This window comes from Fundulus heteroclitus, chromosome 8 (assembly GCF_011125445.2).
Source record: "Fundulus heteroclitus isolate FHET01 chromosome 8, MU-UCD_Fhet_4.1, whole genome shotgun sequence".
NCBI classification, from domain to species: domain Eukaryota; kingdom Metazoa; phylum Chordata; class Actinopteri; order Cyprinodontiformes; family Fundulidae; genus Fundulus; species Fundulus heteroclitus.
Genome location: NC_046368.1, coordinates 32,980,464 through 33,004,634, shown reverse-complemented (window position 1 = coordinate 33,004,634; position 24,171 = coordinate 32,980,464). Strand labels below are relative to the sequence as shown.

Sequence of the window (24,171 nt, the reverse complement as noted above, 5' to 3'; positions counted from 1 at the left end):
AGTTATGGTGGGAGGACAGGACGGAATGAATATTCCAGCTGCCTGAAAGACCACGTTTATTTATTTTTATTTTTATTTTTAGAAGCGCCGTGAAAAGGGATGCAAAGCGCGCTCCCGACACAGGGGGAACAGATTTTCACAGGGGAACTGAATTTCACACAACACCTGAACGGCTGGTGTGCGCGCGCAGGACGGGGTAGGGAGGGGGCGACAGAAGGGGAAGTGATGAGACTTGTCATCACAGACATTAATCTGTTATTAACATTTAAACATGCCCAAATAGCTGTTAAATACACAAAATGGTGACTAGACATAATTTTTCCGCCCTTGCTTTTGGCGCCCTCTCTAGTGTGGCCCCCTAATGCACCGCATTTAGTACATGGGGAGTGGCAATGATACAGTTTTGAGGACATCCAACAATAATGAAATATTGTGGACCTTCAAAAAATTTATATATTTTAATATAAAGATGGCGACTCCAAAACACTGACTTCAGTGTCTTTAAGACACTTTGTAACTCATCTATTATTAATGGTCATTGTTCATATGGAGTACTCATTTGTGCTCAAGCTTTAACTTCCTGGCTGATGCTTTGAGATGTTACTTCAACGTTTTCACACAATGCGCTTCCCTCATGATGTCATCCATTTGGGGAAATGCACTGGTCTCTCCTGAAACAGAACACCAACATACTGCCACCCATTAGATTGGGCATTTTCTTCTGCAAAACAATTTTATGGGCAAAACCGTCAGATTAATTTTTATTGGACCACAGTAAATGTCTCCAAAAATTATGTTTTGCTTCTGAGAACATTTTCTTTGCATTTTGGCTTATTATGTTACTTTCATAGTAATACCTATAGGAATTGTTTCACTGGGATTATAGAATCTCCAACCTCAGCGTCTTCATAAGGTCTTTTGCTTGTGTTCTGGGATTCTGGAACCGCACATTTTGCAGATTCATCTCTGTGACACAGAATCCATCTCCTTCCTGAACATGGTGGCTAGACATTCATGTGGTGTCTACGCTTGCTTTGCTCTAACAGATGAAGGGGACACCTGCAGACATCGGGAAATTGGAGTCGAGGATAAACAAGACTTGTGGAGGACTACAATTCTCTGTGTTATGTCTTGCCTGACTTTTTATTTTTTTTTGTGTGACAGAAGAAAGCAGTGTGCTTAAGGTTTTGCCTTTTATAAAATAATAATAATTTAAATAAATGTTGACTAGCCTAAAACAGAAAAAGTTGAATCTGATTTATTGTCAAAAACGTTTTTAGAACAAAAGTCTGTTCATCCAATTTAAATGTCTGGTGTCAACTGTACTTATTTAAATATACTAAAACAAAATGAAACAAACAAAACAACAGTATATACACATCAACAAGCAGAGCACTTATCAGACAATTGCTTTCTTAAAACCTCCGGAGACAATAATACCTTGCTTGGATCTGACACACTAAAAGCCCAGACATTTCTAGTTTTCTGCTGAAGAATCTCCTCAGCTAAATAAAAAAAAGGTTGTATTGGGCATGCGCTACGTAAGTGTTATCGGAACGTTTCATTTTTGTCACACTGTCTGCCGGCGAGCAACGCTCGGGCGGAGACTGCACAGAAACCAACTTTATGTCAAGGCGCTCCGCTGAGGCCGCCCGCGGTCATAAAACCCGTGCAGCCTCTGTGGCGTCGCAGGTTTGGTGACGTCTAACAGTCGACTGGCTGTGGAGTCTTCAGGGCCGAGGCCTAGAGGCTTTTTGCAGCTGACGCTACTGTCATTTTCTGTGGATGTGTAACTCCTTTTCCGTGCCCGTTCCGATCGGGTGTTGGTCGATGAAGCGCCTAATTGATTAGCTGAAGCGGAAACGGTCCTAAACGTTCGCTAGCTTGTTGACGCTACCGCTTAGTGCCAGCGAGGAAGTGAAGAACGGGGGGAAAATGACATCTCGGAGGTAAGGGGGTCTGCCTGGGAAACAATGTCTGGTGGCGATGTTAGCGGAGCCAGCTAAGTTTAACTGCGCTCAGCTGTTTGGGGCTCGGTTTGGGGGGGTAGGAAGCTTCTTTGGGGAGGGGGGGAGGTGAAGATAATAAAACCGCTAGCTTGTTGTGGTTGCCGGGGGAGTGGAGAAGGGGGCGCTACATCTAAAGCCAAATCTGTAAACACTTTTACACCGTTATCGGCAACTCCTTTACCGTAATCATGTATCATTTAGAAGCTGGAAAAACCTGTCTTGGTTATTAAATTGGCTTTTTATTTGAGTTGTATAGGTTGCACATTTTCATCAGGTTTTGCACCACGTAAACATCTGTCAAAAAAACCTCTAGATATTTTCTCACACATCTAGACAAATCTTAGAGAAACTATGCAAGTTCAATGGGGCATAGCCTTCCCTCTAGTATTTGATTATCGAATGAGCTCCGAAATGATGAAACGCTGTCACTTCTATTTCAAGTTTTATTGGGACGCTAATTAAGGGTTGCACAGGGGTGGGGAAAACATTTTATTTGTGATTTAATTTCCAAGTATTGCAATATCCATGTCGGTTGTGATCGACAGATCCGTTTTGATGCTCATCTCGTTTTCTTTTTTTCTTTTCGTATATATTTTGGTTTTCTTTTGTCAGCAGTGTTGCAACGATTTTTTTTGTAAGTCTTTGCATTTGGGTCAGCGACATGTACGTCGCCCGTGGGCATGCCGGGACAGTAACGCCCACCTTGCTAAACGTACTCAGCAAGCAGCTTGAACATGTCATGCCTAGTACCTGGAGTTAGAGATGCACCGATCAGGCTTTTCCTGCCTAATATGGCTCTCTTTAAAATTTCTTTTAGGGCTACTACTAGTTTTTGTTTTTATATTTATTGATGTAATTCCACCTACAGCACATACACATAAAAATAGACCACAAGTTCCGTAATGGGGGCAGTAAATTTGAATACCATGCAAAATTAAGATATTATAGTATTTTCCTCATATCTTTATTAATTCTTTATCTGAATTTAAATTAAGTTGAACAAAAAGTGATGGCATCAGAGTACATGCTGTTGGTTAATGTGTTCTTTTATAGTTCAAGAATAATGATAGTTCTTAATTTTGGTCAATACAAACCAGCATTTATTCACATTTGTAGGTATTTGACCTGCCTCTCAGATCACAGCTAATCAATCAAAAGTAAAATGGCCGATTCCGATTAGTGACTGATTAATTGGCATATGTCTACTTGAAGGATAGCATTCCAAATATTGAATCCATACAGTTTAGGGTTGTCGTGATACTAAAATTTCAAACTCAATATCGATAACCAGGAAAAGATTCAATACTCAATACATTTTTCGATACCACGGGATAAAAAAAGACAAATAATTAAAGGCATAAACATCTCAACACAGAATATGCATTCTCAACAGAATCACAGATGATAGTTAAATAAGTGTGCAAATATTGCTACCAAATAGCTGGTTATTTGTAATCAACCCTTGTTCAGCCCATCTTTTAAAGGCTTTATCATATAGGGACGGTAAGATACAAGTTGCTTTGATGGAAGTCTGATATTATTTATTTATTTATTTATTTTTTTATCTATACCTGTGTTTCAGTGTGATAACATACTTTATTATCACCCAAAAAAACAAACAAAATGAATTTGAAGGTTTAGGGCTTGTCTTCTACTTTTTTATTTATTTATTTATTTATTTTTTTGTCAAATTCATATTTATAAAAAAAATTCAACTAATAAAGGAATTCATATCTGACTCAAATTATGTATCAACAACTAAGTTAGGTGTGAAATTTCAATTGGTGTGAATGTTTGCAGGGGGCTGAATGGCAGGATTAAAAATAGATTTTCTCTACATTGTGTCGAGTAGAATAAGGAGGTTAAATGTTAGAGGGGAGAGGTGCAGAAGGCTGATAGGATGACTTGAGTTGCTGACCTCTGCTCACAGAGGATTGAATGGAAGACATGACAGAAACCAAGTTCTGGGAAACCGAGTCGGCTGAAGAGAAGGTGGAAAAATACAGAGTCAGCGTTGCATGCAAAGCATCATCTTGCTCAGCATACATTTATGTCTCGTCTAAAAGGGTGGATGGAAAATGTTTCTTAGAACTGTTCAGTAATAATCCGTTTCATCTCAAAATGAACAAAACTGTTTTTTTCAAATGTTCCTTCAAAGGAAAATACGACTTGAAATAAGAGTTTTGTGTTTTCATTACTGGTTGGAAGTTATTGAACTGGATGCAGAAATACCTGCTTTTTTATGCATCGTTTTCACCGTGTTAGTCCCCATCCTGCATCACCTCAGAGTTGTTCTGGTCCAGCTGCCATCATGAGTCGCTTCGGCTCAACGCGATCTCTTGAGTCCGACGGTTTCCAGCATCGGACAGGAAGCATAACATTCACAATCTCAATCAACGTTTTAAATGTAACAAGATTGCTGCATCTCTATCACTCACCATAAGTGAAGGGATCAGGTGGTTCAGGCCTGTTGCTAATCTGCAGTAGAGCTTCCTGCAAACCTTACTACTCGTAGAAAGAGCATAGCATGAATCCCCCCCAACTAAATCTCTCTAAATTTGTTTAAAAATCAGGATATAACTGACGTGACAAAAATGTATATACTGAGGGTCAATTGGACCTCTACACCAGTATTACCATATATCACTTCCTGGACTATATGGAAGGGATAATGCTATTTGAGGTGTCCGGTATCAGAAATAAATTAATTAGGCCGGCAAAGTCCATTCATTTCTGATAATAAACACCTCAAAGAGCATCATCTTACTTATACTATGGTCACTTATGAAATGAATATTAAATCAATTATTAACACTGTAATGTCTTTTCTTTCGGCATCATAATCGTACAGTTTTCTATAGGTGTCCTAAATCACTTTTTCTTTTTAACGGACACCCTGCAGCCAATCAGAATCGAGCATTCACCCAGACCATGGTATAATAATAGTTCACTCTTAGCATTATGAGGTGTTTGAGGTGTTAGATGAGTAATTTATATGTAGGTGGGTCATGTTGGAGGGTTTTGGGTGGTGGTGGGGAGATGATCCATTTTGCTCTCACAATCTGTTCCCCATTTTACCGCAAAGTCAGTCACGGCTTATCCTTATTTATCCGTCTCCTAGGTGGTTTCACCCCAACATCTCAGGCGTGGAGGCTGAAAACCTCCTGCTGACTCGGGGAGTGGATGGGAGCTTTTTAGCCAGACCAAGCAAAAGCAATCCTGGAGATTTCACCCTCTCAGTACGGTAAGTGTTGATGCTCAGGGCACAGTGTGACTCCTGTCTCTGGGATTCAGAATAAATGGCTAAACCAGTACATTGACTTATTATTATTATTATTATTATTATTATTATTATTATTATTATTATTATTACTATTTTATTTATTATTCCTTGCAGAAAACATGAAGTTGTTCAATACCTGGAGTATGTCGCCACAAGGGAGTTTTCTGAACACAGTTGCATCAATAAAAAAATTATTTTTCTAAATGAATAATAAAAAAATAAATAATAAAAAAATCTTCTGGATATGGAATTAAAACAAAAAACGTATTTTTTTTCGTCCAACCTAGGGTCTGCTTATGTCTTTTTATTTCTTTTTTGTCTCTGCGAGCAGCAGACGGGTGTAAAAATGTCGTTTAGCATATTTCGCTACTCTAAACTAAGAGACATGGTTGACTACTAGCTGGTCGTCACGTAGCAGATGGTTCACCCAGGAGCTTGTTAAGAGCAACCCGGGCTGAAAGGAGAGCAAATATTAGACTTTCATTTACAAAGCAGACGCAAACCGGACTTGGAATGAAGGCCGCTTTTGCTCAGTGTCTTCTGGGTAGGTGGCTAGGCTTTACTTAAAGCAATAACATGTTAGAGTGGGCCTCTCCCTGTCCCCATAGGGGTGTTTAGAGAATTAAATGACGGTGAAATCATTCTAGAAATTCCCACATCGAATTCTGCTCCTCTCTTAGAAGAATGAATGATGGGGAGAAAACCAGTGGCATCCATTTTGTCTTGTAAACAGGGCGTACATTTTTCAGATGAACTATCATTAAGTCAGTGCAGCTGACATAGACAATATTTTAGTGGTCGGCTCATATTTTAACAGCACGCCGTCTCATCTGTCTCTGTATCTAAAAAAAGAAACCCATCAGTTTATATTCAGGTTAGGGTTAAGTGGCTAGACTTCATAAAACTCAAAAGGTTTTGGCTTAGTCCGACGTTTTGCTCTGTTCTTTAACAAGATTGAAAAAGTGGGACAAGTTTAATGATGAGGAATTAAAGTGTTTGTTTTTTGGGGTTTTTTTTAATGGAGAGGGTGGGTTGCTTCCTCCTAGGGCTTGTTCTTCGTACGTCGCTAACTCAGTTAGCTGGATTTGATTGTTGACGATTTGGCATGATCTTGGATCGTTTGGTTCTTCGAAACTCATCCTGAACTTGCTGTCATAGCAACATGTGCGCCAGCTTAAACCTGCTAGAGAGCAGGCTTATTTCATGTAAACAGGATTAGATCACAGCTGTATAAGCGGAGGAGATGTGGAAGTCTGTCGTATCCATGTCTTGTCCATTTTTACGACAGCAACCTGTTGTGGAAGGTGCAAGAATAATTTGCAGAGTTTTTTTTTAATTAATCGCGTATTGCGCAATAGACAGGATCCTTTAGTGCAGCGCGACAGTGTAATTGTAGAGAGATTTTTCTTGGTGGCTGTTATAAACAGACAAACATCATTTAACAGTGGCTTTTAAAGAGGAAAAAGTGATGTTGGAGCCAGAAATAGAAAATATTTAAGTTATTTATATGATGGTTTGCTTTTTATTTTTATCCTATTCAGTAAGAAGATTTGTTCAGGCCATTTTATTGTGAAGTTTAGTTTTACTTTGAAAGGCTTGCTTCCTGTCGAGCCTTATATTGTATTAGAAAAAACTATGGATGGATTATTTAGACACGGAGCAATACAGTTTTACCATGTAAACTGTGTATGACTAGGAAAAGTAAGAACTTCATTTTTTATAGATAAAGAATTTTTTTTGTTAAAATTCCCAGTTTGCACACGTCCTTTACTTCCAGTGTCTAAGGAATGACACCGAAATTTGGATCTCTTGACATAACAAGTGGCTTTTTAAAATACAGTATAATAATTAAAGGCTACCATTTTGTAGAATTATATTCTTGTATTTCACTTTTACTTGTTCCCATGTTCTAGTGGGTCCCGTGGAGGCTCTGACATAAAAGAACAAAGTAAATATGAAATTATTAAAATGCAAAAATTCATACTGTAGAAAGTGATAGAAACATCTACCATGGACAGTATTTACGCATTAATGTGTCTGCTACTGTTTACCAGCCCTCTCTCCTGGCTTTAGCAGATTTTGAGGTGTTACCTGTCGTTTTAATTAATGACTCAAATTCGGCATAACCTTCCATTAAAATCTCGTGTTCTGCTTGAGAGAAAAACTGTGGCCGCTCTTTGGCCATGCTGAACAGCGTTGCTGCAATGTAAAGGAGGTCTGACAGATGTGGAGGAGCAAGGTTATGGATGGCTTTGAAAGTATATAGAAGGATTTTAAATCGTATTCTGAATTGAACTTGGAGCCAATGGAGTTGGTGAAGGACAGGGGTAATATGATAAGAGAGGGTTCTGCTGAGGACACGAGCTGCTGAGTCCTGAAGAAGTTGGAGTTTATGGAGGGATTTATGAGGGAGGCCTTAAAGAAGAGAGTTACAATAATCAATAAACAATAATAAGACGTGAGGTGATGAGGCTGTGGATAAGGACAGGTGCAGTGCGCGTTGTGAGGGAGGAACGGAGGTGGTGAATGTTGCAAAAGTGGAAGTATGCAGACCGGGTAATGTTATTTATATGTGACTGAAAGGATAAGGAGGAGTCGAGGATGACACCCAGACTCTTGACCTGAGCGGAGGGGGAGACCAAGGAGTTGTCAATGGGTAGTGAGAAACTATGGATTTTGGATAGGGTGGATTTGGTGGCAACGAGGAGGAGTTCGGTTTTATCACCGTTTAGTTTAAGGAAGTTTGAAGGGAACGAGTCTTTAATTTCAAGTAAGCAGTTAGTAAGGGACAAGGGGGGGAGTGAGGAAGTGGGTTTACTGGATAAATAAAGCTGGATGTCATCTGCGTAACAGTGAAAATGAATGTTGAATTTGCGAAAAATACTGCCAAGGGGAAGGAGGTAGGTGATGAAGAGGAAGGGGCCAAGAACTGAGCCTTGAGGGACACCAGTAGTGACAAGGGAAGGGTGGGATGCGAAAGATTTGAGTTGAATAAACTGAGTGCGGTTGGAGAGATATGAGCGGAACCAGTCAAAGGGGGTGTGAGAGATGCCAAGAGTGGATAATCTATTGAGGAGAATGGGGTGAGAAATGGTATCAAAGGCCACACTAAGATCGAGGAGGATGGAGAGGAGTCCAGAATCAGCTGCAATGAGGAGATCATTTGTGATTTTTTTATTAGGGCGGTTTCAATACTATGGGAGGGGCGAAAACCAGACTGCAAAGGCTCGTAAAGACTGTTGAGGGTAAGAAAGACGTGGAGTTGAGCAGACACTATTTTTTTTCGAGTATTTTAGGAATAAAGGGAAGATTTGAGATGGGACGAAGATTATTAGTTAGTGGGATCAGAACAAGTTTTTTCAGAATCGGGGAGACAGATGCAGTTTTGAAAAGTGAGGGGAGGATGCCAGAGGAGAGAGAGGAATGAATAATGGAAGTTGTGGGCAGGAGGGATATCTGGGTTTTATTACTAGACCTGTAACCCCAATCCGTGATATCCAGGCGACAACGATGGATGGATGAGAGTGCACCTTGGTAAAACAATAAAATGATGAGGATTACTTCATCAGCCTTTCTCAAACTCCACGTTCTGAGGATCAAACCTAATTTCTAGATGAGGTCTAAATCTGGAACAGTTGGTAAAGAGTAAATCCCTTTTTATAAACTTTGCTTCAGCAAACGAGCAAAAGAAGCAGCACTCCATGGCTGCATTTGTTTTCTGACTAAGGTGCTCTATTTTGACACGTTTCAAATTTGACAGTTCTCTGATTTTAAAAATAAATTTCGCTCAAACTTAATGACTTAGTTTTCTCGTCTGAACTAATGTGAGCTTCTCTTTACTAACAAAACCCCCAAAACGATTAAACTGAACTGAAAGTGCCACAAGACCCTGTAACATCAACCTACTGGTAAAAGACAGAATGGCTATGGCCTGATGAAAGTGGATTGATTTCATCCTATTATAATTTTTCAATGTTTACATTTTTAATGAGTATGGAAATCCTTAAAAACTATTTTCTATAGCTCTTAAAATCTGCCTGTCAGTTATAGATTGGTTGAATCGATCCAATTTTTCCTCCGTAGGAGCAAATGTTTTTCATAGGAATGTGTGGTGCCAATGAACACAGCTGTCTCTGTAGTTCAGTTTATTTGTCTGTTTAAACCCGAGACAATCTGATCAGTTCAGTTGTAAACCCCATTGTCTGATGTTGGCTTTGATTAGTTCTTCAACTTGGAGGTGTACATTTTCTTAATGTTGCTTTATTTATTTATTTTTTTCTCTTTAGGCGAAATGGAGCAGTCACCCACATTAAGATCCAGAACACAGGGGATTACTATGACCTGTACGGTGGGGAGAAGTTTGCCACTCTTGCTGAGCTGGTGCAGTATTACATGGAGCATCATGGGCAGCTGAAAGAGAAAAATGGAGATGTTATTGAGCTCAAGTATCCACTCAACTGTGCGGACCCTACATCAGAGAGGTGGGAGAAGAATGTTTGATAATGTTGTAATTCCACATGTATGAATCCCTGCAGTGAATATACAAAAATGATGTTTGTTTATTTTTTATTTATTTTATTTTTTTTCATCATGTCAATTTAACAGTAGGTTGTAGAAATCTCTGACAGTCTCCAACTTAAACTGAGTGCTGTGAGTTTGGTTTGGAGACTAACGCACCGTTAAGTATTTCTCAGATGTTGGAGCTCGAAAGGACATCGCAACAGAGTTGAAAGCGTTTACCCTTTCGGACTATAAGGCGCACTTAAAAACCCTTACATTTTCTCAAAAATTGATGATGCGTCTTATAATCCGGTGCGCCTTTTATATATATATATAATTACTGTTTTGCTTCCTGACCTATTTTATGTGGTACAATGCACTCAAAAATCTGTTAAAATGTGTAAGTAAGACATTGGTTAGCAAAGAAGCCGCTCCGCTCAATGGATATTTGGAGCATTACGGTACACTGTGTCACTACCTGACCGGACCCCTGAGCTGTCTACAAGACTGCCTGACTGTAATGTCTAAACTTGATGTGCATTCATGTTTGGCAGCCCTTGCCCGGAGTACGCACTAGCAACAATAAACTAGATAAGCTAATTCAATATAAAAGTTGTTTATTTTGGCCTTATGTTAGAAACAGGGCAGTGTAGTCCACCAACTCTGTCCTCCTGATACAGACGGATAGCTCTCCCTCTCAGAGCTGTGTATACAGAGAGGCGCACTGCAAAAAGGGAACTAAAAGTAAGTAAAATGTTCTTGAAATTAGTCTTATTTAGCTGTTCAAATCAAGGGAAAAAAACACTATTTGCCAATTGAATGAGTATTCTTTGCCCTAAAATTAGATTTCCACTTAAAATAAGATGATGGAGATGAATTGTTCCTATTTTAAGTGCAAAAATCTTCTTCCTTTAGCAAATCTTATTCACCTGATGAAATCAAGGAAAGCTACACTCATTTCAAGAAAATTTTACTTACTTTTAGTTCCCTTTTTTGTAGTGCGGAGTGATATTAGAATATTTGATGCGCCTTTATAATTATAGTCCAAAAAAACAGTAAGTTGCAAGACAGAAAACCAGTGGAACCTCCAGTTTGTTTTGGTGGAAACTGATGTTAACAGTACAAGCCGACAATAATGTGTTTATTTCCATTTAAAACACTCAAACACAAAAGCAACATGTTGCTTATCTCTTAGCCCATTTTTCTTGCCTTGCCTTCTCGTAAAGTAGTTCAAACACGTTCCCATTTCCTTTTTCATAAATCCTTCAAGGATGAGGCTTTAATGTTTCTTAAACAAGTTGCTGAAATAGTTTTTTCACAAATACTATTAGGTTTACAGCACTTTAAACACAGAAGATGTAATTTAACGGTCTATCAAACATGGCGGACACTTCTGGAAAAATGCTTCAGGACACAAATGTTCTTGCTTCGTCCCTCATGGATGGTATCCTGAGAAACTAGTCATACATTTCCAACAACCTATGGCACGTTCTGTGAGTGATGGAGGTTATGAAAGTTTTGTAACCTCTGTGCTTTACCTACTACACACTATCTGAGGTGTCCTAGGTTTTCAAAATAACTTTTATAGTATTTTCCACAAAGAAATACATTTTTATTCTTTGTTTAATCACAAATAAATCAGACATAGTAACAGTTGTAATAGTGGTTCCACTGGAAAAATATATATATTTTGTCTTATTTTTATACTAATACCAGAAGGACCTGATAACTGTGCAGCTTTTCTAGATTTACGGTAGTTCATTTGTCTATTTTCAGGCAGAAATTGCTTCTGAAACCCTCTGGGCTTAACCGGTTTTAAAAGTAGATATTTTACACAACGATATGCATCTCTGGTTTAATGATACAAGCGTGAGGGGTGCTAAGAAATGGTTTATACCTGCAGCTTTTTCTGTATACTAAAAGAACAGTAGCCATTTTGGATGCTAAGTTTGGAATCGCTAAATTTGAGAGCGCTCCAGTGGGAACACAGGGGATGTTACGCTAATGCTGCTATTACAGCAGTTTCCCATCTTGTGGGGTTTTGGAACACACTAGTCTAAATTTGAGGAAACAAAGTGGATTTAGTGGAAAATGAAGTCCCTCATGTCTTTGGTGTACTGTTAATGTGGCTCTCTTTGGTGTGTGTGTGTGTGTGTGTGTGTACTGAGACTCAGGGCCTAGAATGTAATATATTCTGCCACATCAGGACAGGATATATTACTTTAGCCCTATTGTCTGCTTTAATTGAGATTTTGGTTTTAGTGAAAAGGAACAAATGGTTTCAGGAAGTTGAATCGAACTTCTGTTTAATCTAACGGGCACAAATGTGTCAAATCCTGAAGGTTGTTCTTTATTTTAATTTTATTTGTTACACTAAGTGTGGAAAATTATATAATATTAAAATAAAGCTTTGAGGGTAATAAAGTGTTTATACTGGAGGATGTAATGTAGTTCTATCGCTAACAGTTCCAGTGTTAATAAAGGATATACCACCACAGTTTGATCAGTCAGGTTGGAAGAAGATCTATTCTGTGCGCCGCTCTCTTGGTTTGGATGTTTCAGGGTTTTTTTTTTGTTTTGTTTTTTGCTTTCCTCCAGATGGTTCCACGGTCACCTCTCAGGCCGAGATGCAGAGAAGCTGCTGACGGAGAAAGGCAAGAACGGCAGCTTCCTGGTGAGAGAGAGCCAGAGCCACCCTGGAGACTTTGTGCTGTCGGTCCGCACCGGAGACGACAAGACGGACACCAACGATGGCAAACCCAAAGTCACTCATGTCATGATCCGCTGCCAGGTGAGCGAGGTCAGCTCTTCTCTCACTCTTACTGCCCTCCATCTTCTGTAGCATTGAATTCTGTAAATTTATAAACTCTGTTAATGAGTTCAGCTTTTAGGCTGTTCAAGTTTGGAAAAAGAAAAAAGTGTATTTCCTCATGTAAGTGTGCTTTTTGTCTTGCCATGCTTGTTGGATGCCAGGCTTCTGTTGGGATTAGCTGTATCTCACTGACTGACTTTACGTAATGTTTTACACCTGAATACCTAACTGCTAAAGTCTGTCTTGTCTTTCTAATCTGCCAAATCCACAGCAGCACTGTTAGGTCTGTCTTTGTAAGAAGCCACCCGCTAAAAGCAATTTGTGCCAGCTACTGCTGTAAAATAAAGCCCTGTTTTGTTTTTTCTGGAAAATCCTCCCATAAATTTTTATTTCGCATTCCAAACCGAGGAAAACCTCTCCAGGAAACTGGTTCATAATGAACATAGTTTTAACTTTCTTAGTTTAAAAAAAGGCAAAAAATATTTATAGATATTTAAAATATCTATAAATATAGATGTAAAATAATTGATAAAACAATTTAAGTTGTATTAAAAAAAAGATAATTTATCAGTAGAAACTTCACTTGTGTGTTCTTGCACAGGGGGATCTGAAGTACGACGTGGGTGGGGGGGAGAAGTTTGACTCCCTCACAGACTTGGTGGAGCACTACAAGAAAAACCCCATGGTGGAAACGCTTGGCACCGTCCTTCAGCTTAAACAGGTCTGCTTCTGTTTTAATTCAATAAGTTTGCATAACAGTACTGCATTTGTGCTCTTTAGTTGGCTAAAGAACCCCTCTGTTGGTCCTGCCCCCTGCAGCCCCTCAACACTACTCGTATTAACGCAGCAGAGATTGAAAGTCGAGTTCGGGAGCTGAGTAAGCTGGCAGAGGCCACGGACAAGGTCAAACAAGGCTTCTGGGAAGAATTTGAGGTAACTGATTTTGTGATTTACGGAACAATTAAGTTTTAAGTTTTCTGTTTCAGTATTGAATCGTGGATGGAGATCATGCTAGTCAGAGGTGGGCAGTTGTTTTCCCAAAGAATCAGATAAGCAACAACGACTATTCAAAGCAAAACTATTGGCTAAGCACAGTGTTTCCCTGTAAATATTGGATAATAATCTTTAAATTAAGATTTAGTATCTTGTGGCAACAGTAAAGGTGGCAACTGAACAATAAAATGTGCCCCATCATAGCAGTAAATGAACCCTTCCGACATAACCGTTGTCTTTTCAACATATCAAAAAAATTTTTTAAACATTTATCATAGAAATATATCAACAAATTTTCCCCCAAAGTTTTTCATGAATGCTGTCATTAACTAAAGTCTGTGCCATACATACATTTTTTTTTTTTTTTTTTTTTTAGCGAAATTTACATTTTTAGTGCTTTAATTTCAGCAGGTATTGAGAAAAATCGTATTCCCCACCTTTATATTTGTGCCAATTAGGGCTGCAATAATTAGTCGACATTGTTGATAATGAAAAATTGACGCAAAAATTCATGCTTTGACGCGTCGTTTAGAAATATATAAACATAACTGCCGTCTCCATGTTTAACTTTCAGTTAGTTTAAATCACATGCAGTTCACTAAGGCTGCAGAAGAGGGCAGTATAGCATCAGTTCCCTGGTGAGCAAAGAGCACACCTATCACATGACCCTTTCGCATGACTGCAGCTCCAGCATGAAGAAGATGAAACTAAAATTTGTAAAGTTTCGTAAATTATACTTTCTTTGATGAAACATTGACTTTTAGATTGATTTTAGACAAGGATGTTGCTGTGTAAAGCTGAAATATCTGCTTGGTTTATCAACATATGGCTTAATTGTGAAATGTCCGTTACATCCGTTTTCACTGCTCTTCACCCAGCTGTAGCTGAGGGGACGATCGAGATCCTCAGCCCCGCAGTAGGCAGCCTCAGGGGGGCAGACTGTTTTGAATCTCCCGCTGCAATTAAATCAGATGATATCCAAAGATTGTTATTGGGTTTATTTCAGTGTTTCATTTGTCGTTGAGGTTAAACTGAAGCTACGTGACGGGATAGTTTTAACTTTAATGTCTGAATAGAACGATGGGGTTTATTTGGAAATTAGTAAATCACTTGTTTTTAATATTGATGCTGGGGATATTCTCTAATTAAAGAGAACAAGCCTGACTGCAAGCTTGATAATATGCTCCTGTTTTTGACACTCGAGCTTAAAATCTTTTTAGGCATTAAGCAATGTTAAAAGCTTGAAGGTTGAAAGGTTTTTAAAATAATTTTTACAGCAAAAATTTTTTACTTTGGTTACAAATAAACTAAGCCAGTTAAAATTAAAATTAATATGTTATGGAGAATCCTTTATAAAGCTAATAAAGGAAAGTGACAACAAGAGGCAATAAAAAGGCATTGTGTAGACAAGAACAGTCAAAATATTCTAGCAAGCAGCTCAAGCGATGATGGAGATCATACAAAAGATAATCGTGATTAGTCGACTGAAAAAATAACCGATGGATTAGTTGACTATTAAATATTCGTTAGTTGCAGCCCTAATGCCAATAGCTTAACAGTGGACCAATGGTCAGTTGGTAAGATTTCCATAAAAATATTGCGTTAATACATTATCCAACTAGTGCTCGCCACATACAAGAGATTCAGACGCTTTCTGAAATTTTAACCCCTAGAATGACAACGCTGGCAATTAGAGGCCTTTTTAGAGGGTCTTTTTCTGTTTTTTTTTTTTTTTTTTCTAAGCCCAGAAAAACACATTTTCAGGTAATCATATATAAAATGCATATTGCAAGTAATTTTTTTTTTTTAGAAACAACCAACCATTGAAAGCATTCATGAAATGGATCCAAGTTCTCCTTAGCAAGTCCCATCTTTTTGTAACACCCTGTTCCAAAGACTAAGTGGGGCTTAGATAAATGTAACGCTATTGTAAAAAAAAAAAAATAAAATACAAATATTTTGTCTTTCCTTTTTTTCCCTCCCTTCAGACTTTGCAGCAGCAAGAGTGCAAGCTGCTCTACAGTCGCAAAGAGGGTCAACGACCAGAAAACAAAAACAAGAACAGATACAAGAACATCTTGCCTTGTGAGTAACCCAGATGGCGCTCCTAAATAAGCCGGAGTGTAACACGTCAGGTATTAACTTAGGAGACTAGAGCACCAACACACAATGTGTTTCTGTTCCTGTTGACAGTCGACCACTCGCGTGTAGTGCTGGATGATGGCGACCCAAGCGAGGCAGGCTCCGACTACATCAACGCCAACATTATCATGGTAGCGTCCTCCGTCGTCATAAAGTCACTTTTTCCTCTTTCACTTTTTCATCAGTCTGTTTGTCCTTACAGACACAGACTGATGTTTTCAGCATTTGATTTCAGTTAACTGTGGATTTTTCTGCATACAGCCGATTAGAACATTAGGACATTTAGGATTAGAATATTACATCAGATCAATAAACAAAACATTTCGAAAACAGAAATGTGTGCTTAATTGAGGTTTGACACCTGCTCAAAGGTAATTTTAAGTTAACCATTGAGCCTCTGTGTGTGTGTGTGTGTGTGTGTGTGTGTGTGTGTGTGTGTGTGTGTGTGTGTGTGTATACAGCCGGAGGCAGACATCAAGTGTAACAACGCCAAGCCGAAGAAGAGCTACATTGCCACTCAGGGCTGTTTGCAGAACACCATCAGTGACTTCTGGAGGATGGTTTTTCAGGAGAACTCTCGAGTCATTGTTATGACCACCAAAGAGGTGGAAAGGGGGAAGGTGAGCACAAGATTCATCAACGGGTGCTTCCTTTTCAGGCAGGATTGGTTAAAAAAATCCTTTTCGTGAACTTGGACTCGTTTGTTCCGTTAATGGTTTGTTTTCATCTGTCAGACTCAAAATGGTATAATTGTTTCCACAGAGTAAGTGTGTGAAGTACTGGCCCGAGATGTCGGCTCTAAAGGAATACGGGGCCATGCGTGTTCGCAACGTCAGGGAGACGAACGCTCATGACTACATTCTCCGAGAACTGAAGCTGTCCAAAGTTGGTCAGGTGAGTTGCCGGTATGTCTGTCTGATTTTGAGCAAAAGCAACACAAGTGTTCGTTAGAGTTGCACCATAAATATTTTCAAATTGAAAGGTTTTAAGCAATGACAGTGTCACATTTTCTGCCCTGAAAACATTCTGGTGACACTCCTTGGGTCTTAAAACCGATTTCAGGGTAACACAGAACGCACAGTGTGGCAGTACCACTTCAGAACCTGGCCGGACCACGGCGTCCCCACAGACCCGGGTGGTGTGCTGGACTTCTTGGAGGAAGTCAACCTGAAACAGGAGGGCATTCTGGACGCTGGGCCCATAACAGTTCACTGCAGGTACCCACAGATCTGCTCTAAAATGTCTGGCTGAATGAAAGCAATCAGAGTACTGAAAGCAGTAGAAATACCATTAACTCCCATCCACCTCAGTGCAGGGATCGGACGGACAGGGACCTTTATAGTGATCGACATCCTGATTGATGTGATCCGAGAAAAAGGTGAGAACAACCGCTTCACAGAACGGCAGGAGAAGGATACAGAACCGTTAAAAATGTCACAAAAACACACACGCATATTTTGGTACATAAAAATGTCACCGTTAAAGCAAAAAAGAACAAAGTTCCAAAGTGTTAAATTTCAATGTGAACCTTGATAGAACAGACCCGCTACTGAGTTTCTTGAGCTGATAGTTTTGAATGATTTAACTGTATTGTTTTGTAGGATGTTTAATGTAATGAAATATGGAGAAAAAAAGACAATACTTCATTCTAGTGTGCCCTATAGTGTTTTAAAGCAAACCGATACAGTAGCTAAAAGTCCCAACAGTGTCTTGCAAAAGACTCCAGCTACACAGGCTAAATTTAATTCCTTGCGCCTTATTTTTTAGCTCCAAGCCATCGTTTTGAAGTGGATCTCCTCAGTAGTTTCTTTGGAGTAGGGTGCGGGTGAAAGGGCACAGCTTTCTAGCCCACAGGTTTTTCAGTGGAATGCTTGGAAATTAAAGGGTAATGATGGTACTGTTCATTCCACACAATATGGCACAATAACCTCCGCAATAGCTGGTCCAAAGTGTGAAGTCGTCTTTGCCCATTCCTGTTACTGGAGGAGAGTCTGGGCCGTGTTTAGGCAGAGCAGTCAAAAGGCTTTTAGAGCAGGCTTTCAGAATAAAGATGAGGAACAAGCTTCCTGTATTTGGAAGCAATCCTTAAACATCTATACAATACTTTTCATCTGCTTAAGTAAATGTTTGCAGCTCATAGCAAAAGTAATAATGTTAAATTATTTTGCACCAACTTAAGTAGAAACTAAAATTCATGAAAAGAAATTCTAGTTAAAGTAAAACATTCTATTTATCTGTCATAAACTGTTATTGGCATATTCTTAGATTTCTTTTATGTATCTTTAATAGGGATAACAGATTGCTTGATTTGATAGGAACCTGTTTCTTCAGGTTTTCTCCTCTAATCTTCCTGGAGAATTCTGAAGGCGTTACTTATTCAGTTATGGTACAGACACTAAGAAAAGCTAATGTAGGAGATGGTGTGTTGTCCACATGCAAATAGATACATGAACATGTGAACTACATAATATCTGATTCTGTTTTTACCATTTATCAAAGGTAAGTGTTACATGGGCAGATATTGGCTGATCGTTGTTTTTATTGGTGGTTATCTTAGCATTTGCTGTAGTTTTCAGCTGAAAATTGCTGACAATCCACTGTTTGGTTTGGATAACTGTTTTACTCTGTAGTTTAGTTTCATTCTCTCACATTTTCATACGTAGGTTTTTAAACAAGGTTGTTTGATTATGTCTCTCATCATAAAAAGCAGCAAAGATGTAAATATGATTTGTGCGAGGTGCTGACATCTGAACGTGTCGCTGTCCTTGCTGCAGGGGTCGACTGTGACATCGATGTGCCAAAGACCATTCAGATGGTTCGCTCACAGCGCTCAGGGATGGTGCAGACCGAGGCGCAGTACCGATTCATCTACATGGCTGTGCAGCACTACATAGAAACGCTGCAGAGACGCATAGAGGAGGAGCAGGTTTGCAGAAAGCCACATCATGTCTTCGGTTTTACAGTTTTGTCGTTTGTGTTAAAGTTTTGTTCATCACGCCTCTGCAGAAAAGTAAGATTAAAGGACGCGAGTACACCAACATTAAATATTCTCTGTCCGACCTGTCCGGTGGAGAGCAGAGCCCTCTACCTCTTTGCTCACCCATTCCTACTCCCGTCTGCACAGAGTGAGTAACGCTGAGAGAAAATGTAAAATAATGAAATCACTTTTCGAAAGCCTAAGCAGTTGTTTCTCCCTGAATTGTGTTGCTGGGGTCAGGATGAGGGATGACAGCTCCAGAGTGTATGAGAATGTGGGTCTGATGCAACAGCAGAAGACCTTCAGATGAGACCTGCCTTTAATTCCAGGACTCATCAGTTCCAGGTAAGTACCATAAATGGCATATTGTGTTTTTTGTTTTTTGTTTTTATCCAGTGGTGGGTACAGTCAGGCTGATACCCAAACAGATGACTGTAGAGCTAATGTTCTGTTCATCGCATTAGGCAAGGAGACTTTATATGTGTAGCTTAATTCAGTAACAAGACTATTCGTAGTGCTAAACTTATCGTTATTCCAAAAAAAAGGTAAAAAAGCAAAGCAACTGGACTGGTTTTCTGTAGTTTGAAGACGTTTCGCTTCCTATCCAGGAAGCTTTCTCAATTCAAAAAGTCTGGAGTAATGTAGAGTATAAAGTTTTATACTACTGCCCAACAAAGGCCTATTAACATGCAAATTCAACAGAAACAGGTCCACCCCTTAGTAATGGGCAGTCGTTAAAGTCATTAAGACTGCAGATTGAACCTGAATTGAATTGGTCCACTCCTCTGTAACGGGGAGTCGTTAGGGTCGTTATTGGCCTGGCTTGTAGGAACGATGTTTTGATCACCCGTATGAGGGTGAGGATTGAGGTGATGATTGGCCGGAATTAATCCTATAGCTGTATTATAAGTTTTTGAGAGTTAGAACCTAAGGCCTCCTCCTCTGTTTAAGGTTGGTTTTTCTCTCTTAATGTAGATGGCTTCCTTCACACCCCTTTCAAACCATCTGTCTTCTTTGTCCAAAATGTGAACATTTTATTCCTCAAAGGAGTGTCCTTTGTCCTTAAGGTGTAGGTGGACAGCAGAGTCTTGTCCTGAGGAGGTAGCTCTCCTGTGTTAAGCTATGTGTCTGTGGAGAGGTTGTTTGGTTCCTCACTGCACTGAACTGCATACACCACTCCGCTCATCTTAGGCTTGGGGGTTTTGTCCTTAGGATGCACCAGCCTCTGTCTGAGGGTCCTGTTTGGTTTGAAATGTACTGGGATTTTGTGTTTGGAGAAAATCCTCTTGAGTTTTTCAGAGACTCCAGCAACATATGGGATGACGATGTTTTTGCGTTTATTCTTCTCACCATCATGTTTTCAGCAGTGGGTCTTTTGGATTTTCTTGCTGATTTGACAAAAGCCCAGTTAGGGTACCCACAGGTTTGGAAAGCATCTTTGATGTGTTTCTGTTCCCTGTGCTTCCCTTCTTTTTTAGTTGGGACATGCTCGGCCCGGTGTTATAAGGTTCTGATAGCTGAAAGTTATACTTATCGTTCAAGCTAAGCTTAGAAATTGTTTGCAGACTGGTAGTGTCCATTTTATTGGGTTTCGATTAGAGCTGGACGATATATAAACAAAAGCATATTGATATAATAGAAATGTTCATATTGATCAATATAAATTATTATCAACAAATTCAAAACATATTTTAGGTGCAGCTTTGGCCATTTTATGCTGTTGCTTAGTGACCTATTTTTAGATACAGAAAACACAAACACTGAATTCAAACTCAACCCTTTATTTAACTAACTTTATACCAAAACTGCAAGTTTTTAAAAAAAGAAAAAATGTGCTCTCTCAACTCTTTGAAGGGGGTGGAGCTTGGTTCCTGGGGCTGCATTTTTGATTGGTTGGGAGGATGTAAGGACTGTAATGTTGATCTAGAATGCAAAAGGAAGAAAAACTGTTATTCTATTGAACCTATTGACCCTAGTTTTGATAATTGAGTATGATAACGTTCACAACAAGATGTTGATTTGACTTGCATTTCTCTATTCTGGCTCTCTTCTTCTTATGATACGGTCGTACATCAAAATTACGCTGAAGTTAGACCGTGAGCGTAACAGTGCTACTTGCTAAGCCAACAGTATGACACAAATGTTTGACAGCATCATAAAGCTGTTGTGCATCAGCGAAATTGTAAAACGCCCGGACAACAGAGCTGTAAGCTAGCGCTAGCTGTTATTAGCTGTTGGTCAGTATGATTTAGCATTTTAAATCGATATAGAACTTACACCTGAGCACAAGTCACAGGATCAAGCAAACTATGGAAAAAAAAAAAAAAGAAAAGTATGACTTATAGTCTGAAAAATACAGTAAATGCTGTGTCATGATGCAGCCTAAAGCTGCATTCTTAGCAGTCCCTGCCTCCTCTTTCCCAGCGCAGCCTGATTAGGAGCACCCGTCAGGCTGTAATTATCTCTTGACTGGTTCCACCTGTTCACACCCCTTTTAAGCTCACCTCAGTTTGTTCCTCGTTGCCGGCTCGTAATGTTCAGCTACTCCAACACCATGCCTGTCTGCTCCTGTACTCCCGTCTTGGTTCCCGTCTGGGTTCCCGTCTGGTCAGTTTAGTTTCTGTTTGCTGCGCTGCTGGTTTCCGCTCCTGTGTTCTTGGTCTCTGGTCTTCACTCCCGATTCTGCAGCAGCGCAGCTCCTTCGTTCTGTTCCTGCATCCTCCATCTCCGTCTGGTAACTGACTCTGGTTCTTTATGTCATCACCATCCACTGCTGTAATAAACTCTCTTAAACCAGGTTTGTCCAAAGACAAAATCATGATACTGTGCCTCTGACTTCAGAAACTGGCGGAGAAATAAGACAAAAACCGTTTTGAATATGATACAACCCTTCTTTTATTTTATTTTTTGGAGATTTTTCACGGCTCTAGTGGCTCGCTTTTTAACACAGTAGGCTGAGAGGAAGGGAGTGGAAGAGGGGGAGAGGCATGCGGGAAAAGCCCATGGGTGGAACCCGGGTCGACCACGTCGAGGACTAAGGCCTCCGTACATGGGTCGCGCTACCCGCTGCCCCACCAGCGCTCCCACAGCCCTTTCTTCTATCCAATTTATTCATTTCTTGTTTATGAACCAATGTTGCTTTTAAGGAAATTATTCCAGGAATGACAGCACTTTGAATCGTCTTGTTACTGAAAAGTGCTTTGTAAATAAACTTGCCTTGATGGTTATGTTCTGTTTTTTGCTATTCTTTCCAGGATCCGGATACCTGAACGTTTTTCGCCAGCTACACCTTGACGCCTGAGACTTGACCATAAGGAACAATGGGTGGGGTTTGGGGGGGGGTGGGTTGAGGGGGGGCAGGGGACAGACACAATGAAAACCAAACTAAAACCTGAGGGACACCAGACGGCGAGCTCATAATCTTGTTGCGCTTTCTACTCGACCATTTTCCCTCAAGTTGAATTCTTAACCACTGTGATCATCAGAGGAGCCTTTGAGAAGCCAAACACGTCACCTGCTAAACTACAGCTCGAGTTCAGCCTTGGGGATAATACCCAACAAGGGCTGCTGACAGAGTGCACTCTTCTCAGAGGGAAAACTACCCAGTTAACTTTTGCTCATCTTTATTTTTATGTTTATTCTTTTCGTTATTAACCAAAGTAATGTAGTGTTTAGAAAAACATGAGGAATTTCTTGAAAAAGGCCTGTGCCAAACCCACAAGTAATTATTTTTTTAAATCTTTTTTTTTTTTTTTCCTTCAGCTTTTTTTGTTTTTTTTGTTTTAAAACTATATGTGAACAGTTGAAGTCCTTTAACCGGTTAGCCTTTAATACAGAGCGAGATGATGGTTTCTGGGTTATAGGGCAAAATTAGCGTCTATTAATGTTTATAATTTAAAAATTAAACCATATTAATTTTCGTCTCTAACCCTGTGACTTCTAAAATGAGGGTTTTGCTTTTTTGGTTGTTGAACCACCTGAAATGCACTCAAATCAAAAATGTTTTGGGTGTAAATTATGTATTTTTTTTCTGTCTTCTAGTTTACATAGGCTTAATATGCTCTCAGTGGAATTCAGTCTGTTTATTAACCATTCCTCAGCTGGAGCCGAATATCCTTAACGCTGCACTTTTCTTTAGCAGCAGAGCAGTTTCAGTCTTGAATTAGCTTTTATAAATGATCTATTGCGCGGTTTAGGGAGGAGTCACCATGGCGGCCTGTATTTCTGTCGCACTCAGTATGTTGACATACTGAGATTTCAGGGGAATCTGTTATGTATCTCACCTGCAGGTGTTGCTACAGGTCCATGGCTGCCACAGTTTTTTTTTTGTTTTTTTTTTAAGTGCATTTCATTTTTTTTTTTCTTTTTGAAAACTAATGCCTGTTGTGTACCATTGCCTTTTTATGAACACCGCATGTACTTAAGTTTGAGAGTCACTGTTTAACAAAACAATCGCACATCTCTCAGCTTCTGAAACATATATTAGTCCTTAATGTGGTTGTAGTCTTGAATTGGATGGTTGGTGCACATGTGCAAAACAACTATACAACTTTTTAGGGGAGTCTATTCAACTACTAGTGTTTAAAAAAACGTTTGACATTTTGTGAAAAGAATTCATTTACTCTATCACAGCGTACATTCAAGTAGTAATTAGCCTATTTTTTACATTGTCATTTCAAATTGTATTCAGAAACTGCTGAATCTAGAATTTAGTGGTACTTTATACAACTAGATCATGAATTTTTCCACCAACATATATTGAAACGTGAATCAGAAGAAACATGGTGCCCTTGACATTGGTGTTCCACAGGGCTTCATCTTGAGCCCACTTCGCTATTTGTTTATATATGTATGGATACACAGAAAACATTGATTAAAATTTACACCCCGACAGAGATCCTGGTCCCCCAATCTAGAGGGTTGTCCAACAACAAGCAGGCAAGAGCATAACTTGTTTCAGCATCAGCAAAGTTAAGCCTGTAGTTTCAACAAATATTGGTGGTGAGACTGTTTTAGAGGGTCAGTAGCTTCAGGAATCCCAACATTTTCCGTTATGTCCTCTACAGTCTGCACCAGCCTAGGAGGACACTGAAGCCACGCCGTTTAAACTGGGGATTCCATCTGAGCAGCAACTGATTAGCTTGACCCCAAAATTGGCGTGAGTGCGTTTGGTGTCACATTAAACCGAGATGCGTCTACAAGACACATTTCAGCCTTGCAATACTTTCTGCTCCAACAATTTCAAGTTGTATATTATCACTATACAGTATATTGTTCTTCATAAAGTAGTTTTACTAAACTTCAGCCAACAAAAACGGACTGAGATATGTAGCTGTGGTGCAGAGGAGCCTAAAAACGAGAAGTGGTTTCGTGAGGAAGTTGTATGCTGGATTTATTTTGGGCTAGTTTCATATGTCAGATGAACTGTTAACAGGGCTCATCAGCATCATTATAT

General features: G+C 39.5%; 1 protein-coding gene across 2 annotated transcripts; it reads left to right on the top strand.

Annotated features, from left to right (window-relative positions):
* Positions 1 to 1,674: 1,674 nt before the first annotated feature.
* Positions 1,675 to 22,049, top strand: ptpn11a (protein tyrosine phosphatase non-receptor type 11a). 2 transcript variants are annotated; one of them, XM_036140655.1, is made up of 16 exons: positions 1,675 to 1,949; positions 5,131 to 5,253; positions 9,579 to 9,773; positions 12,391 to 12,583; positions 13,206 to 13,325; positions 13,424 to 13,537; positions 15,586 to 15,682; positions 15,791 to 15,870; positions 16,201 to 16,359; positions 16,502 to 16,633; positions 16,802 to 16,956; positions 17,050 to 17,117; positions 18,514 to 18,665; positions 18,746 to 18,864; positions 18,957 to 19,061; positions 21,971 to 22,049. In XM_036140655.1, the coding sequence occupies exons 1-15, from the start codon at positions 1,936 to 1,938 to the stop codon at positions 19,024 to 19,026; spliced, it is 1,791 nt and encodes a 596-aa protein (XP_035996548.1). In that variant the 5' UTR covers positions 1,675 to 1,935; the 3' UTR covers positions 19,027 to 19,061; positions 21,971 to 22,049. The 2 variants fall into 2 exon arrangements, with proteins under 2 accessions (XP_035996548.1, XP_035996547.1); XM_036140654.1 differs by having other exon boundaries at positions 12,391 to 12,592.
* The last annotated feature ends 2,122 nt before the right edge of the window (positions 22,050 to 24,171 follow it).

Coding starts and splice junctions, on each gene's coding strand:
- ptpn11a (XM_036140654.1), top strand. Junction 5,254..9,578: donor GATTTCACCCTCTCAGTACG/GTAAGTGTTGAT, acceptor TTTTCTCTTTAG/GCGAAATGGAGCAGTCACCC. Junction 15,871..16,200: donor TCAACGCCAACATTATCATG/GTAGCGTCCTCC, acceptor GTGTGTATACAG/CCGGAGGCAGACATCAAGTG.